The following is a 17,939-nucleotide window of genomic DNA, read 5'->3' as shown; positions in this document are numbered from 1 at the left end:
TGGTGGCTCACACCTTTGCTCTCAGCACTGAGGAGACAGAGGCAGACGGATCTCTGAGTTCGAGGCCAGCCTGGTCTACAGAGTGAGTTCCAGGTCAGGCAGGGGTACTCAGAGAAACACTGTCTTTAAAAGCAAACAATCAAAATGTGATGGCCATGATCTAGCGTGTTGGTCTCTGGGCATTGAAATAGTAATTTGCTGTACCAAAGAATTCAAACCAGAGGCTCAAAAGTAAACCTACACATCCTGTTCACAAAAGCACTGGGCACAATTGCTAGAGGCTAGAAGAAGCCCAAGTATGCACTTAACAGGTAAATGCCACACGCCTGCAGTGCCTTTGCTATTCACCTGTCAGAGGGAAGGGAAGCCTGTTCGTGCTGCAGCATGGGTGTTCTGCACAGTGAAGAATGAACTATGGTGGCTGTGCTTTCCAGTTCTGATGAGTGGGCATTTAGGAGGCAAAGAGAGAGAGCACACAGCAGACTGAAGCAACCTGTAGACAGCAAAAGCTCATCCAGTCAGGGTTCACAATAGCCAAGAGAGACGACTACTGCAGCCTGATTGAAAGAGGGAGCAAAAGGCATCAAGTTGGTGCTCACAACATCCCCCATGAGTCTGCTGGCGGAGCAGTAGTCCTGCTGGAGTTCTGAGTGGAGGGTCCTGGGCAGAGAGAGCAGCTTCCATGGATGAGCTTCATAGTCTGTTGCCAATGGTTACCTTCTAGCTGTTGTCAAGAGCTTGTTTTTACTGTCAAGATGTGTTGCTGTTCTCAGTACCCAGACAGGGGCCCTTAGAGGACAATATGAGATAGGCATGGTTGGGCCTGAAATGGGGGGAGGGAGAGGGGTAAATTCCAGCCTCACAGTAAGGGCAGACAGCACTTGCTCACTGCTACACTATATATCGCAGTGGACCAAGGGTGCCATGATGAATGCTTTATGATTCTACTTACTTGAGGTCCCTAGGAAAAATAAAAGATGGGAAATAGGATGGTGTTTGCCTGTGTGTGAGTTCAGGGGGTCATTAAATGGGTATAGAACTCTTCGTTTGGCAAGATGACCAAAATTCTGGAGATAAATTGGACAATAATGAGAATGTACTAAATGTTACTAAACTGAATGCTTAAAAATGGTGGCTAGTAAATTTTATGTGTATTTTATCCTAATTAAAAATAAGTAAACTAGAAAAACTTTTAATTGTGTGCCATTTACATGCGGAACTGTTAAACATTTGTTTCATTGAGAGACAAGATAAAAAGCACAGCCTATATCTCGGAACTGCAGAGGTTGTGAGTTCAAGTCCACCCAGGTTACGTGAGAGCCTCTCAGAAAAGAAAAGCAAGTTACTTACCAAAACATGAAATAAACAGAGGTGTGAGTCACGACTGTCTCTATTTTTAGACAACATGGAAACAGCTAAGGATGGTGAGCAGAGCCCAAGTGAGGCATCTCCTCCAGCCCAGGCCGGTCCTGAAACCATCTCAGAGCCTGTGCCTCGGGAGGAGGAGGGTCAGCCGCTGTACCATGAGGAGACCATTGATCTCGGTGGAGATGACTTTGCGTCTGAAGAGACAGAGCCCACATCCGAAGGTTCTCACAACTTCGGAGATAAGCTTAATGAACACATGATGGAGAGCGTGCTCATCTCTGACTCTCCGAACAACAGCGAGGGTGATGTGGGCGACCTCGGCTGTCTGCAGGATGTCGGGGAGCCGCCCAGAGGTGCCACCGACCACAGACCGCCCGATAGCACGGACAAAGAAGTGGTGGACACCCTGAGTAATGGCAGTGAGACCGATGGAGACGATACTCCCAGAGACATCTCAGACATGACCCCTGATAGCAGAGCCTCCCTGAAGGAAGACTCAACCCAGGAAGATGTGCCGGCCATGCCTGCACTGGAGAATGCTGGCACGGAGGAAGTGGGGCCTAAAGACAGCCTTGTGCCCCGAGAAGAGCAGACCTCAGAAGTGTCCTCCAGTCAGTCCTCCTCCAAAGACGAGCCCTTGCCTGTCTGCACCATCTTCAGCCAGGCCACCTCCACTTCCTCCCAGCCACACTTGTTTCTACAAGATGGCTTCGAGTCCCAGATGGTGAAATCGCCCAGTTTCAGTAGCACCAGCGAGACATCAGCCAAGACCCCTCCTCCCATGGTCCAGCCCAGTCCCAGCCTGAGTACATTTTTCGGAGATACAATGAGCTCTAATTCCTTGGCCTCTGACTTCTTTGATTCCTTCACAACTTCTACTTTCATTTCGGTCAGTAATCCCAACGCTGGTTCCCCGGTTCCAGAAAAGCTGTCTTCACTCACTGCCCCTGTAGGGGAAAAGTCACCCGATTCCACCAGCCCATCTTACTCTACAAGGATGGATAGATCGGAATCCGGTGTCTCTCGGGCCGCTCTGGATGTCCCTGAATCTCCAAAGCCATTCTCACAGATCCAGGCTGTGTTTGCTGGGAGCGATGACCCCTTCGCCACAGCCCTGAGCATGAGCGAGATGGACCGGAGGAATGACGCATGGCTTCCCAATCAGGCGACCAGAGAAGTCCTGATGTCAGTAGCAACCCAGCAGTATGGCACCGTGTTCATAGACAAGGAGAACCTCACTATGCCCGGCCTCAAGTTTGACAACATTCAGGTAAGACAAGGCATATTTCTATGTCCATATGTTGTCACTGGATGTAATCTCTTTCTAGAAACGTGTATAACAGGGAGACCTGTATTAACTCTGGCTGTCCTAGTTACTAAGCTTGACAGCAGCTATAACTGCAGCCTCCTAAGCAGAGCATACTGAGTGTGCTTCTTAGGCATGTAGGTCCTACCTACTTCTTACTTCCTGGAGCAGCAAGGTGGCCTTCAGTGCCTTCCAGTGTCTGTTGTTTACCCTGCTCCCTTCCTCTAGCCCATGGAATGCAGGGGAGGGCGGGTCAGGAGGCCTTAACCTAATAGTTCCCCAGAGGGTCAACTTGAGGCAATGGTTGGTTTACCCTAGTTCTCAAAAGCACTGGGAGGTTAGCAAATTGCTAAGTGTCTGAAGGGTCTGGGGAGTGTTATATAATGAAAGAGTATCTTCTCCAGATGTAGGCCATTAAGAAATTGGCCAAGGCCAGGCCTGGTGGTACATACCTTTAATCCCAGCACCCAGGAGGCAGAGGCAGGAGGATCTTGTAAGTTTGAGGCCAGCCTGGTCTACAGAGGGAGCTCCAGGACAGCTAGGACTAAACAGAGAAATCCTGTCTCGAAACATGACTGAGCAGGGCTACCTTCAATGAGGTCAAATCTGGAGGCTCTATGATCCGCCCTCCTCATCCCGGCTTTAGTTACTCCGGCCCTTTCCTGAAGCCCCCATGGAGTAGTAGTGCATTGATTTGCCAGCTGGGTTTGGGAGCACCCACAACACGTAGAGCCCCTTCCCAGGGTCAACTATGATGCTGTTGTTTTCTTTCTGCCTCCTCTAAGTTACCCTGTCCTCCTCACCTCTACTTTATGGGAAGTGGAGTTTGAACTAACACACCCACACCTCAGAGCGGCACGTGTGCTGGATGTTCCCCTGCTCCATTTCTCGTCAGTTCTACATTATGCTGGAAAATCTTTGTGTTCCTGGGGTAGAAAAGAAAAATGATTGCACTTCACTTTGAAATGCTGTAGAGTATTTTTGCCAACGGCTTTGAGATTGGTTTGACAAAGAATTCTTCCTCTTGGCTTTCCATGCAAACCAGGTTTTTACAATCATCATGCAAAATGCAGCTCTTACTGCAAAGGGAATAAAATAAAAGATAGTTTATTCAGAGTCAAGTGTGAGTGACCATGACCTGGGAATGTGGACTTAAGTCACCTTGAATAACATGTTCTAACACAGAAGCACTTGTATATGTACCTCTACAGTCATAGAACAAAAGAAAGTCATGATCAAGTCACTTAGCAGATACATGTGTGGGGACATGAGGTAGGCTGTTGCAGCGAAGTAGGAAGGAGGGAGCACTTGCCATAGGTCTCCGATGCTGTCTGGTGACATGTTTAGATTTGTGTTGCTAGGGCCTAGTAGTCTGTTAGGTTCCCCCAACAACTGGAGTGGGACCTTTCCCTGATTTTTTTGCCTGAATTGTGAATCCTGTTCCCCTAACTGGGCTGTCTTGTCTGGCCTTAGTGGGAGAGTATGTACCTAGTCCAGCAGTAACTTGAGATGCCAGGGTGGGTTGGTACCCAGAGGGGCCCTTCCCCTTCTCAGAGGTGAAGGAGAGGGGGTTTAGGAAAGAGGCCATGTGAGAGGGGACTGAGAGGAGGAGGGGCTGCAATCAGGATGTAAAGTGAATAAATTAATGGGAAAAAAAAGAGACTGCATTCTAAGGTGGGGCTGTGTAAGAGTGCTTTTAATCCCAGCACTCTGGAAGCAGAGGCAATTGGACTTCTGAGTTCAAGGCCAGCCTGGTCTACAGAATGTGTTCCAGGACCCCATTGTGTATTCCCTGCCCTTCCTGCCCTCCCTGCCCCAAAAAATACCACCAATGCATTCTAGAGCTCAGTGGTTAAGAGCACTGGCTACTCTTTGAGAGAGGGCCTGGGTTCAATTCCCAGAACCCACGTGGTAGTTTACACTCTCATTCATGCAGGCAAAACACTCATAGACATAAAAGAAAATAATATTTTGAAAAAAATTAAAGAATTAAAGAATACATTCCAGGGCTGGAGAGATGGCTCAGTGCTTGCTGCTCTTCAAGAGCACTAGAGTTTGGTCCAGCGCCAACATCCGACAGCTCACAGCTGCCTGTAACTACAGCTCCAAAGGAGGCAACACAATTGCAGCTTCTGAAGACATTGTACTCAGGCTTGCATACCCCCAGATAGACACACACACACACACACACACACACACACACACACACACACACACACACGTCTTTATGAAAGAGTGTGTTTCAATGGTGCTAGCTGAGAGTCAGTAGACTAGGTCAGACCCAGAGCAGGATGATGGAGACTGGCTAAGCGGAAGAGTCTAGATGTGGGTCCGTAACTCTCCAGAGTTACAGTCAAGAAGTTCTAATCGGTTGTCAGTCCTGCAGAGCCGTCAGTGTGAATGTGGCTCTCTTCTGTGAAGATGCCAATCAGATGTTCTCCCTCTGACACTGGTGTGGGCAGTGTCCTTTGTTCTAAGTCAGCTCCATAAATACTCACATTTGATGTTTGTTTTCCAACTGGCTTATCTTAGTATCTAAGGGTCTCTTTTTTATGGTTTTTTTTAAACTTATTTATTCAGCAACTCTGGTGGCAATCAAATTAAGTTAGAGAATCCTTAGAGTTATGTTTGGAAAGCTGTATTCAGCTATAGTAGCATCCCGCAAGGACATGCACATTTTTATCCAAGTGCTTTGCTGGATGGTGTCTTAGTTAGGGTTACTGTTGCTGTGACCAAAAAAAAAAAAAAAAAAAGACCAAAAGCAACTTGGGGAAAAAAGGATTTATTTCTGCTACAGTTCCATATAACAGCTCATCATCATCAAGCAGGGCACAAACTTGGAGGCAGGAGCTGATGCAGAGGCCGTGGAGGAGCGCTGCTTACTGGCTTGCTCCCCATGGCTTTCTCAGCCTGCTTTCTTATGGAACCCAGGACCACAGCCCAGGAATGGCCCCACCCACAATGGTCCGGGCCCTCTGCCATCTACACTCATGCCTTATAGGTCTGCCTGCAGCCCCGTCTTATGGGAGCATTTTTCTAATTGAGGCTCCTTCCCTTTTGGTGACTCTAGCCTGTGTCACGTTCACATAAAGCTCGCCCACATAGACGGTATCCATTCCTTTTCATCATGGGTAGCAGGCACAGAGTATCACAGATTTTCACTGTGACATTTCCATACACAGATAGCGTGTCCTTTGCTCACACTCACCTCCCATCACGTTCCTTTGTCCTCGCTGTCACTGGCCAGCTTCTTTCCTCCAGAGGGCGTTCGGCTTGTCATGGTGTGTGCATGCATTCGTGTTTTAATCTAAGCGCCACATGTGAAAAAGAGCGTAAGATATTTGTCTTTCTCTTTTCCCTTTTATTGTGTACTCTCTTGCTTCCCACCTTGGGTCCTTCCCTCCCCCAATAGAGTCCCCTTTTACTTTCACATCCTGTAGTTTTAACGTAGAGTCCTCACTGGACAGGAAACATGTAATATTTGTCTTCAGGTTCTGCTTTATTTCATTTAAAACAGTGTCTACTGGAATATATTTCCCTGAAAATGACAAAACTCCATTCTTCTTTATAGGTGCATAAAGTTCCATTGTTTGTCTAGGCCCTCTTGTCTTTATCCAGTCATCTGTTGATGGCATGTAGGCTGGTTCTGCGTTTCGACTGTTGTAGGCCCAGTGCTGCAGTACCCGTGGATGGTCAGGTACCCCTGTGGTGTGCTGACTTCCTTTGAGGGTAAACCTAAAATGGCATAGCTGAATTATATGGTGGTTTCATTTGTTCTGTTTGTTTTTGAGACAGTTTTTCTACATAACCCAGGTTGTCCTTGAATTTGAGTGTAACTCAGGCTAACATCAAACTCATAGTCCCCCTGCCTTAGCCTTCTGAGTGTGGGGTCAATCCTGAGCCACCACACCCACCCCATAATAGTTCTTTTTTTATAGACTTTCCATAAGGATCTCCTATAGTGTCTGCACCAGCTGACATTCTCAGGGCTCTCACCGAGGTTCCAGGCCCTCTGACTTACGTTGTGCTGTGTATATCTACCATAAAGACGACAAGTTAGGTTTCAGATCTATGTCTGAGCTGAAGAACTAGAAGTTGCCTCTAATTATCTAGAAAATGGAAGTCAAAGAGAGTGTCACCTCATTCCTGTTAGGATGACTGTTAGCAAAAAGACGGGTGAGAGTAGTAATCACAGTAAATGTAAATTAGTGAGCCATTATGGAAAGCAGCATAGAGGTGCTTCAAGACACTGGAATTACCACATGATCCAACTGAAGTCAAAGTCAGTATCTTAGAAAACGCCAGACTCCCACGTTCAGTAAAGCCTTGTTCATAATAGAGCCATGCAGTCAGCCTGAGTATCCATTTTGGGTACAGACATAAAGAGAATGTGTTTGACTTCCTTTGAGGGTAAACCTGGAATGGCGTGGCAGAATGCCATAGTACTTTTGATTGTTGTGTTTGTTTTTGAAACAGTTTTGCTACATTTGGTTCATGTAGCTGATGGTTATCTAGTCTTTGAAGGATGTAACAGTAAAAGAAATAACTCAAGCAAAGAAACACAGATACTACATATTCTTTCTTATAGAATCAAAAAACAAACAAACAAAAAAACCTGAACTCCAGGCCGAGAGTACAGTAGAAATTTGTAGAAACCACATTTAAGGTAAGCTGGGTGAGTGAGATCTAATATGAGTATGATGACCCAGTTAGAGTACTCTATAGTGAACTTAGAGTTTATGAGAGCAGGTTTTAAATATCATACACACACTCACACACTCACACACTCACACACACACTGTAACTATGGTAGTAGTGGTATTTGATTAATTTGTGTTATTCAGTACACCCTATCCAAATAATAAATCAGCATGTTGACACTGAATACACATAATTTTTTGTGTCAGTTAAATATCTTTTTGAGGACAGATAAAACCAGGCATAGTTAGTGCACACCTATATCCCTGTGTTTGCAAAGTGGAGGCAAGAGGATCAGGAGTTCAGGGTCAACCTAAGTACCAAGGTTATACTCAAACTAGGAATGCTGACTCATGTCAACTTGACAGGAGCTAGAGGCATCTGAAAGGAAGGAACCCCAATTGGGAAAATGCTTCCATTAGATCTCGCCGTAGAACAGTTGTTAACAGCGATTCATGGGGCCATCCCTGCACTGGTAATCCTGGGCTGAGCAAGCCACGGAGAGCAAGCCAGTAAGCAGTACTCTTCCATGGCCTCTGCATCAGCTCCTGCCCTGTTTAGTTCCTGTCCTGACTTCCTTCAATGATGAATGGTGTTTCATCGCAGCAATAGTAATCCTAAGACACTGGGCTATATGAGACCTTGCTTCAAAAGACCTATAACTAACATACATACATACATACATACATACATACATACATACATACATACATGCATGCATTAGTTTTATCCTTAACCAATTCCTTTTTAAAGTAGAATTAGAGGGCTAGAGAAGTAGCTCTGTGGTTAAAAGTGCTTTTTGCTGTTGCCAAAGACCCAAGTTTTGTTCCTGGCACCCAGGTCAGGAGCTCACAACCTCCTGTAACTCCAGCTCCAGACATTTGTGCAGTCCTGTGTGAGGATGTGAGCCATTGGTTTCCTTAGCTTGTCTATGGAAAATGTGTGCTTAACTCTGTGGTAAGTAGCAGAGCAGGCTTCCAAAACGGACATGTCAGTTTACATTGTGTCCAGCACCGTGAGCTTGTCCCAGTACATTTGGGGACATGCTGTTGCTGCCGTTGCTTTACTTTACAGTCCCGGTGGCCATGTCATGCTACTTCCTTGGAAACTGAATCTGCATTCTTTGTTGCTTTCAATATCAAGCACCTTTTGCTATCTATGCTACTTTTTAAATCTTTTTTCCCTTGTATCTATTTACTGCCTGGCTTTAAAAACTCTTTAACTCATTAATGTAAGTGAGTAATATCTATAGCAGAGATTTTCCCTATTTTGGGCCTTGCTAGTACATAGTCTTATGCTATCTGTTGAAGCCAAAACCCTCTTTTTTTTTTTTTTTTAATCATAGGCCTATTAGTCCATCTGTATTCCCCCAGCTGTTGTCAGTTTGAAAACTTACTACATCTGCATTTCTAAAGGCACAGGGACACCTTGTCTTCTGTAGCTCACATGTGCTTCCTCCCAGGATGCTCTTAAGATTTAACCTCTCTGGGGTGGAAAGATGGCTTGGTGGTTAAGAGCACTTGATATTCTTCTGAGGACTCAGATTCATTTCCCAGCACCTACATGGCAGCTCACAGCCACCCATAACTCCAGTTCCAAGGGTTCTGAGACCTCCTTCTGACCTCTTCAGGTTTCAGCCATGCACATGCACACATGCAGGCAACACACTGGAACATATAAAATAAATACATCTAAACAGGAGAAAATGTAAAGATTTAATCAGTCCTGGGCTGGACTGGAGAGATAGTTGAGCAATCAAGAGTGCTTGCTGCTTTCAGAGGACCCAAGTTCAGATCGCAGCACTCTGACCTTCAAGAACTACTCATGCCCCTCAGGAGAAGGGTGTGATGAACTCGCCTCCCCCCCCCACCCCCACAATCCCCATCCTCTCCTGGGCTAGAGTGGACCTGAGGTTGCAGTCGAATCCCAGCCCATTGCAGCAGCACAGCTTCCTCTCCTCATTCTAGTGGCCATGAGGGATGGAAAGTAGACAACTCCAGCATCTTTCTTGCCATCTTCACCTTCAGTTTCGGAACACAGCAGACACAAGATATGTCATAAGATGTGTGGTGACAGCTTTGGGCTGTCTTAAATGCGACATTGATTAGTCAACCATACCTTCTACCCAAAGAGTCTGCTATTAGAACATCCTTTTTTAATTTTTACATTATTAGTCTGTGCAGTGTGTATGTGTGCATGTGTGTTTACATGTGTGTGCGTGTGTGTGTGTGTGTGTGTGTGTGTGTGTGTGTGTGTGTGTGTGTGTGTGTACATGTTGTACAGAGTATATGTGGAGGTCAGGAGGTCAGAGACAACTTGATAGAGTTGGTTCTCCCCTCCATCTTTGCCTGGATTCCCAGGACTGAGTGCGGGTTGCCAGGCTTGTATGGTGCGAGGGAAGCACTGTTACCTGCTGAGCCATCTTTCCTGAAACTAAACTTTAAGGAAAAGAATTTTAAGGATAAAATATGTTTACAGTGTGATCTCATTAGTGGAGAGTATCACTGGGATACAGGAGATCCAAATTTGAGTTTGGTTTTTGCCGAGCTCTCTGCCCCCACAGCTCCAGAAATTCTCTGAATTTGGCACAGGTAGGATTTTTGTAGTTCATGGGATCACACTTTTTTAGCCCTTTTTTATTTGCTCTTTAAATGTTGCTTATAATTCACTCAGCTACTCTCGTGGCTGTGATAGTGGGAGTATTTTAACCTTATTCTCCAAAAGCAGAAGTTACAAAAATGTGCTACTAAATATTTGACCCAGTGTAGTAGGATACATGGTCTGGCCTCTTTAAACACCAGGCTCAACCACCACAGAGCCAGAAACAGCACAGAGCCCAGATGACCTTCTGCTGATGTAGGCAGGACAGTGCTCTGTGCTGTCACATCTCCTGTGTGTGAGCATACTGAATACTTGTCCCCATTTGTCACCGACTTGGTACATCAACCACCTCAATTGGGAGCTTGTGAACTCCTTGTTTGGTGTGTCCCATGCTTCATGTCTGATTGCTCCATCATTCCAGGCCTTAGGACTTTCTCCCCATCGACTGACTCACATGGGCCTTTCCTCCTCCTCCGCTCGTCTGTAAACAAAATGCTTGACGTAACACAATGTCTTCCATCTTGCTTCCAGATGGACAAAGCAAAAAGAATGAAGTTAGGAGGCAAAAATGGCCCAGGGCAGAGACGGTTTTAAAGTGCGTCCTCCAACTCCAGCAAGTATAAGTCGTGGGTCCAAGACTGCAACAGGAGTCTTGTTCAGACTGGACTTGGCTAGTGGACTTATCCTTAAGAAGGGGCCACCAGCATGCTGGTGGAGGTAATGTCACACACACAAGGCATCCCAGTAAGCTTGAGGAGCTGGTGTGACACAAGCCTGTCTAGTCTTCCACATGGCGCGTCTCTGAGTGTGTCACCTCATAGGGGTTCTCGCCTGTGGTCTGTACTGAACACCTGATGCAGTAGTGATATACTACTTTTTTTTTTCTCAAAATAAAGAATAGTCATAAAGCTAGGAATCTTGTAGAAGTTATAGCTTAGCTTCTGGCTGATTGCGGTTTTCTTGTGCAAAGCTGTAAACATTTCATTACCTCTGCCTCTCTCTCCCACATTCTTACCAGGGAGATGCAGTTAAAGACTTGATGCTTCGCTTCCTGGGTGAGAAGGCTGCAGCAAAGAGGCAAGTCTTAAATGCCAGCTCGGTGGAACAGTCCTTTGTGGGGCTGAAGCAGCTCATTGTAAGTAACCACTCACCGATTTCAACTGTCTTTGCTACGGCCTGGCTTCCTTCACAGTCCCTCCCTGGAAGCTAATTGCTCTAAATACAGCACAAGAAGCGGTTGCAGGGAATGCGTTGTAGTGTTTGATGTCAGTCCTGGGAAGCAAAGAGCACAGAATTAGCATGCGGATCATTTGACGTTCATCTGGTTACTTTGAACAGTCTAAGGACTACAGGCAGCCAGGTAGCGGAGACTCCCATTCGCTAGAACAAATACAGATTGTTTGTTTTGTTTGTTTGTTCATTTATATTTTTTGAGATGGAGTCTCACTTTGTCACCCAGACTGGCCTCGTTTTCACAGATTTGAGGGACCCTCCTCGCTCTCTTCTTGCCTTGATGGTCATTTCATCTAGTCTGAGCTTACTGTGTAACTGGTGAATTCCTGAACACTGTCAAATTTCACTCTCTTCTATGAACAGGTCTCTCTACTCCGCTAGCACCACACTGGCTGACTTCTTTCCAGTGAATTCTGGATTGTGGGAGAGCTTCAGCAGTGTTGGTGCTCCTCTGGATTATTAGGAGAAAGTCCTAGAGATGGATTGTCTGTGTCTCCTGAAGGAATCCTCAGGCAGCCTTCTGATAAAGGAATGCTCTTAAATGGTAGCTTTATGTCAGACTCAGACTGCACCTCCCCTTCCCCTGACCTCGCTCATGAACTCTGGTGTTGCCCCCCTCCCCCATCATGATGTCCATGTCTGAGTACAGTCAGTGGGCATGCCTCGTGAAAGGGATCTGGGAAGCCATGTGTTTGACTAAAGCAATGGGAGGTCCAGCCGCCGCTCTGGCCATCCAGTCACTCCTGATTGTGATGAACAGACCCAAGGATTCACTTGGTTTCTGCTTTATACCACTCATTTTTTCAGGAGTTGTGTCTTGGGTTTAGGTTTATTTTGCTTGTTTTGTTTTTTTCCCTGTCATAACTAGTTTTCTGTTTCAAGCAAGTTTTAGAAGCTAAAGGTGTAATAGTTGAGTAGGACCTAAAAATAAACTATGTGAGAGGCTTACACTTTGATTAAGGAGTAACTGCAGATCATCTAAATAAGGTAAAGGGAGCAGGTGAGGAGGCTCAGAGAGTAAAGCCCAGGGACCTGAGTTTAATCCCCAAATTTGACAAAGAGGTCCTCTAACTTCCACATGCTATGCAGGCACACGAGCTTGCATGCACACAATACATAAAGAAAATGAAATTTAAAAAAAAAATGTTTTTCCGTCAAGTGAAGGTTAGCATTTGAACTAAAAACAAAAAAGCTTTCTGGGTTTATGTTGGAGACCCCCACTGTGGAGTGTCAGCACTCAAGGCTGGGATTACACCCTTCACCTCAGGTAAAGGCCTTAGCTATGTAAGCAGTTTACAGTCAGTGCGGAGTAAGGTAAGCCCAGTCTCATACTGACATCAGTTCCACGTTTAACGCAGATGTGAACAGCAAGTAAACCTCACATGGTCTTGCCTGGCAGAGGTTACAGAGGTTTGAGAGGTGTCCTCAGTCACAGCTGGGGATAGAAGATCAGAGTGGATTTTCTCCTTCATTGACAGGTTGTCTTGAACTCAGATGCCCAAGCCACATGAAGGATTAACTTTTTAATTAAAAAATTTATTATTTATAAATTTTAAGTTTGTATGTATATGTGGGTGTTTTGCCTGCGTGCATGTCTGTGTACCATGTGTGTCCACAGTCCCTCTACAGAGTAGCAACCACATCCAGTGCCCTGGGGCTGGAGTTACAGCTGGGTGGTAGCCACCATGTGGGTGCTGGGATTCAAACCCAGAAGCTCTAGAAAAGAGACCATCGCTCTTAACTTCTGAACCATCTCTCCAGCCCCTACATATCGTTTTGACATCTGTCTTCCATGGTTCAGAAGGAGTCAGGCTGCCTCTGTAATTGAGCCACGACCAGCAATGGAAACCTTGTTCCAGAGCATAGACGCAGGCCTTTCAGGAAGCTGTGCCGAAACATCCTCCATGGTGGCATCAGCTAGGACTTCTGCCCTTGGGGCTTGATTTCTGCCCCACTGCTTCCTGCTTAAAGCAGCAGTTTTGGCCCCAGTGTCTTCTTAGCTGCATATATGACACCTGTGTTCTCCAAAGGCCAAAGGAAAAATAACTGAAATTTTCTCCTGTCACCTAAAGATTTCCTTCTTACTCTTCAGTATCTGTTTTTAATTGTCTTTTTATCTCTGGTCTTTTGCCCAGAAAACCTTTTTGATCTTGCTCACACACACACCTAAAAAAGCCAATTTTTTGGTAATATACTGAGCCTTTCTAGCACTCTGTCCTCAGACAATATTGACTTCAGTGTCAGTGGGCAAGTCTGACACTTAGGGTGCAGCAGAACCATATCATGAAAACTTAGCCCTATAACAAGCATCCTGACAGTCGGGAACCAGCTATCCCACTGACAGAATCTGTACACAGAAGAACTGTGTATAGAGACCTGTAGAGCGTTGGCTCTGGGCAGGAAGCTGAAACAGTAGAGTCAGAATGCTGGTTTGGAAAAAATGGAAGAAGAGGGGCTAGTAAATGACTCAGTGGGTAAAGGCTCACTGCCATGCTTGATAACATGAGTTTGATCCCCACATGGTGAAAAGAGAGAACCAATTTCTGTATGTTATCTCCTACATCCAGAAATGTTCATGACATTCACATCCACCCACACAATACATGCATAATAAATAAATAAAGAGTATGCTTTGAAAAGAGAAATAGAGAATAAGCCAGGCAAGGTGGTCACATGCTTCCAGTATACAGGAGGGTCACTAGCTTGAGATGAGTTTTGTCTAGGTAGCAGACAAAGAGAGAGAGAGACAGACTGACTGCTGACTGACTGACTGACTGACTGACTGACTGACTGACTGACTGACTTTAGTTTCTCTTCTATTGCTATGATAAAACTCCTTTGTAGAAGGAGGTTTTGTGTGGGGCTTGCCACACAAAGTCCAACGGGGTAAGACTTGATAGTAGAAAGGAAGTAGTGGCAAACAGCTGGAGCAAGAACTACGAGAAGGAAACAGAGCACAGTGAGAGTGCCATGGGTTTTAAAACATCTAAGCCCTGCCCCAGCGACATTCCTGTTTAAAGAAGGCCACACCTCCTAATCCTTCCCAAACAGTTCCACCAACTGAGGACCAAACATTCGAGTGTCTGAGCCTGTGGGCCTATTCTCATCCAGACCACCACAGATTGGCGTGAAGTTCACACAGAAGGACAGATGGAACATACGCCCATGCTGCCTCCAGGACCCTGAGCATCACCAGAGGGGCCTCAAAGGGGATGGACTTGGAAAGCTGCAGGCCAGCCTAGGCATAGCTCTCCCACCAAGTCCGTTCTGTGTGGAAGTCTTGCTTTTGAATCTTTTGTGGGAGTAAAAAGAGGGAAGTGTATGAGCTTTTCATTTTTTAAAAAATCAGTGGAAAACTAAGGCAGATGTTGTGGTGCACATACGCAATGCCAGCACTGAAGAGGTGAAGGTCAGAGTTCAGGGTCATCTTGAGCTACACAGTAAGTTCAAGGCCAGCCTAGGCAGCGGGAGACTTGTGTCAGAAGCTGGGAATTTGGGAGGGTTATTTTTGTTTTTAAAACTGTCTGCTTCCTAATCAGCAAAATAAGGTGGGGAGGGGGAGTGGTCTAACACAAAGGACAAAATTACCCTGCCTTCTTGCCTTTTTCACTGTGATGGACTGTAACTTGAAACCATGACACTAAATAAACCTGTTCCCAAAAGTGGGGAGGGGCATGTTTGGGGGAACTATTCCCACCCAAAAGTCCTCACTTTGCAGATTAGAAAACAAGAACCTGCGGCAATGTTCTATGTATCCCAGCGGTGCCTACGTAGGTACTGCACAGCCCCAGAAGACGTGCTTTCTGATGGACCTTTGTCATTCCCTGCCGCAGGACATAGTATTTCTGAACCACTGACTGTGTGCACTGGGGTACTTTACAGAGTAGTGACTAAAACTGGAGTGTCTGTCTTTCTGTGTGTCTATGTATATAACAGTGTGCCTGTGTATGTATCTGTTTGCGTGTCTCTGTATGTATTTGTGTGTCTCCGTGTGTCTGTGTCTGATGGACTTGAAACAAATTTCATATTCTGTTATCTCAGTTTATGTGTTTATTCAGCAAATACATGTCAGGCTTTTGGCTCTGAAAACTGATAGCAAAAGCCTGTGGCTGGCCTGACTCTCTGAAGGTGACTTCCCAGTCACTTGTGTAGTGGACGCTGATTTAGAGATGTGATACTATTTCCTAAAACCTCACACCCCAGACTCGCTGGCCTGAGGGGACTCTTCATCAGCAGCCTAGCCCTGAGAGACACCCCAGCTTTCCTGACCCTGGTAGTGAATGTTGGCTTGCTTCTTCTCTCTCGCCACTGTGCCTTCACACATAGCTGCTTGTTCAGTGCCTGAGTAACCGTTCCCTGAGTCCAGTCAGCACCAGGAATCCATTGGGCTTTTTGTGTCCAGGGTAGAGTCCCAGCTTTTCCACTTGAGAGCACTGAGGGATCCTTCCAGAGTCTGGGAGGTCAAACTCTCCATGTCTCCCCTTCTCTACCACTGTTCTAGAACAATTGTGTGGTCACCAGAAACACACACAGGTCTTCACTGGATAACTTGGAAGAGTACTGGACCCCAGTAGAGACTTTGTCCGATGACAGAAGCAGGCAGCTGTCACCATGGCAGGCCAACCCAGGGTCTGCCAACAACAGTGTGCCCCCAGAGTTACTATTCCTCTCAGCATCTTTCACTACACTACCGATGTGTTCTCAGAAAGGTCAGTGACTCACATGCTGGGGTGTATTATATACCTAACAATTAGGGCTTAATTTTTAGTAAATGTCAATCTAGTGTCCCATTGGTTCCCTTACTCAAATGATTCTGTGGTTATTCCTGTGATTAAGGCTTTATGTTGCTCTGCAGGTCAACAGGTTCCTGTAATTTGAGCAGTCTGAGGCTGAGGTAGGAGGACTATGAGTTGAGACCAGACTGGGGATTGTAGCAAGATTTTTAAGAAAATAAGACTTTATTGAGAAAAAAAAAAAAAAAGGAAGTTGCTGGTTTAAAAAAAAAGAAAAGCAGGGACAGCTACTTTAAGTGTCTGTCATTGCTGGTGAGGTTGTAGGTGACCATCTCCTTGCCCATGTGAGCTGGTAATCGAGCAGACCTTTCCATGGCAAGGGGCGGCCGTTCCCCCTCCTCAATTTGGACTTTAAAAAAAAAAAGTGCAGGATTCATGTCCCCGTACATCTCTAATGTACTCACGGGCCTGATACTGATTGTAATCTATCTGCCTGGTGTGTTTCTACCGTCTGTAGTTTTTCCCTATGTTAATGCATGCTTTTATCGTGCTCCCATACACTGAAAATGCTCGAGGCCATTTGAGATCCCACTGCAGGGACCCAGGGAGCAGCTCAAGACAGGTGTGTTTATAGAAAGACCATGGTGTTTACTTGTGTCCTAAGTAATTCCTGCCATCTTTAAGGACAGGAAAGAGCTTCTGAATATATTTTCCTAAGTCACACTGTCAGAGTGTTCTCAGACTGTAATTTACAGAGAAGCGAATGTCACTGCCTGGAGAGAAGGCCATTCTAGTCACTCCCGTGGTGTTCTGAGTGCATGTGGGCGAGCAGCGCACTTGCTCTAATCACTCGGATACTTCACACTGGGCGATTTGCCCTAACACTGGAAATCAGAGAATGCCTGTGTTCAGTTTTCAGAGCCTTATTTCCTAGTTTTTAGAAAGTAATATTTATTTAAATTTAGAAATTTTTCTCCTTCCAAACTAAGGTCATCATCAGAGTGCTGCGTGGCCTATCCAATAGAGACAGACTTTCTGTAAGATTCCTTGGAGCCTAACACATTATGTGGCATGCTTCAAATTCTAACTTTAAATATTTAAAAAAGATTTCTTTACCAAACATTTCCAGTATCTAACATTGAAAATAGAAGGGAAACGAGAAGTTAGAAGATGCTGAGAATAGCAAAAATACACTAAGAAAATAATTATCACGTCAAACAGCAAGAAGTGGGTGAGAGATCCTGAGAAGTAGCTCTGGGCAGGGAGGGTACCTCAGTGGTGGAGTGATTGCCCAGTGTGTACAGGGTCAGTTCCAGCACCACCAACACCACCACAAAAACCTAAACATTGAAGGAAAAGGACGAAAAAGACTGAATAAATCTAAAGCTTTGAATATGTGGAAATGACAGAAGACCCACATTCAAGACATAAAGAGAACTTCTCAGACTGTGAAGAAGAAATGGGCTGGTAGGAAAAGAGGTAAAAGACATGAAGAGGCTCCTAGAGATAGGTGGCCAGTAAATATGGACGTGCTCAACTCCATCAGAGGTCACAAATGCAAAAACAGAGCAGGAGCATCCCAACCCCAGTGGCTTAGCAGAAGTCAGCACCACAGCCAGAGCTGGAGCTAGGAGTCCATAAACCACCTACAGAGGAGCCTGAGGGCAGCCGCTGACATGGATGGTCCTAGGCAGGTCTCTGCTGCTGTGGTGAAACACCGTTAACAAAAGCAGCCTGAGGCAGAAGGGCTCCATTGAGAGAAGCCAAGACAGGAACTCAAGCAGGAACCTGGAGGCAGGAGCTGATGCAGAGGCCATGGAGGAGTGCTGCTTCCTGGCTTGCTCCCTCTGGCTTGCTCAGCCTGCTTTCTTATAGGCCCCAGGCCCACCAGCCCAGAGGTGGCATTTCTCCAGTTTGAGCTGAGTTCACCCACACAATCATCAGTCAAGAAAATGCACTACAGGTTTTCCCCCTGGCCAATATAATGGAAAGGACCATTT

General features: G+C 45.8%; 1 protein-coding gene across 2 annotated transcripts in view; it reads left to right on the top strand.

Annotated features, from left to right (window-relative positions):
• Trappc12 (trafficking protein particle complex 12) overlaps window positions 1-17,939 on the top strand; it is a 65,285-nt gene that overhangs the window by 1,063 nt on the left and 46,283 nt on the right. For both annotated transcript variants that reach the window (XM_032907563.1, XM_032907564.1), the window contains exons 2-3: window positions 1,401-2,638; window positions 10,992-11,108. In XM_032907563.1, the coding sequence (XP_032763454.1) occupies window positions 1,406-2,638; window positions 10,992-11,108 (1,350 nt within the window). In that variant the 5' untranslated portion in view covers window positions 1,401-1,405. The remainder of the gene's footprint in view (window positions 1-1,400; window positions 2,639-10,991; window positions 11,109-17,939) is intronic.

This window comes from Rattus rattus, chromosome 7 (assembly GCF_011064425.1).
Source record: "Rattus rattus isolate New Zealand chromosome 7, Rrattus_CSIRO_v1, whole genome shotgun sequence".
Taxonomy (NCBI): domain Eukaryota; kingdom Metazoa; phylum Chordata; class Mammalia; order Rodentia; family Muridae; genus Rattus; species Rattus rattus.
This window is presented reverse-complemented; position numbering and strand designations above follow the sequence as displayed.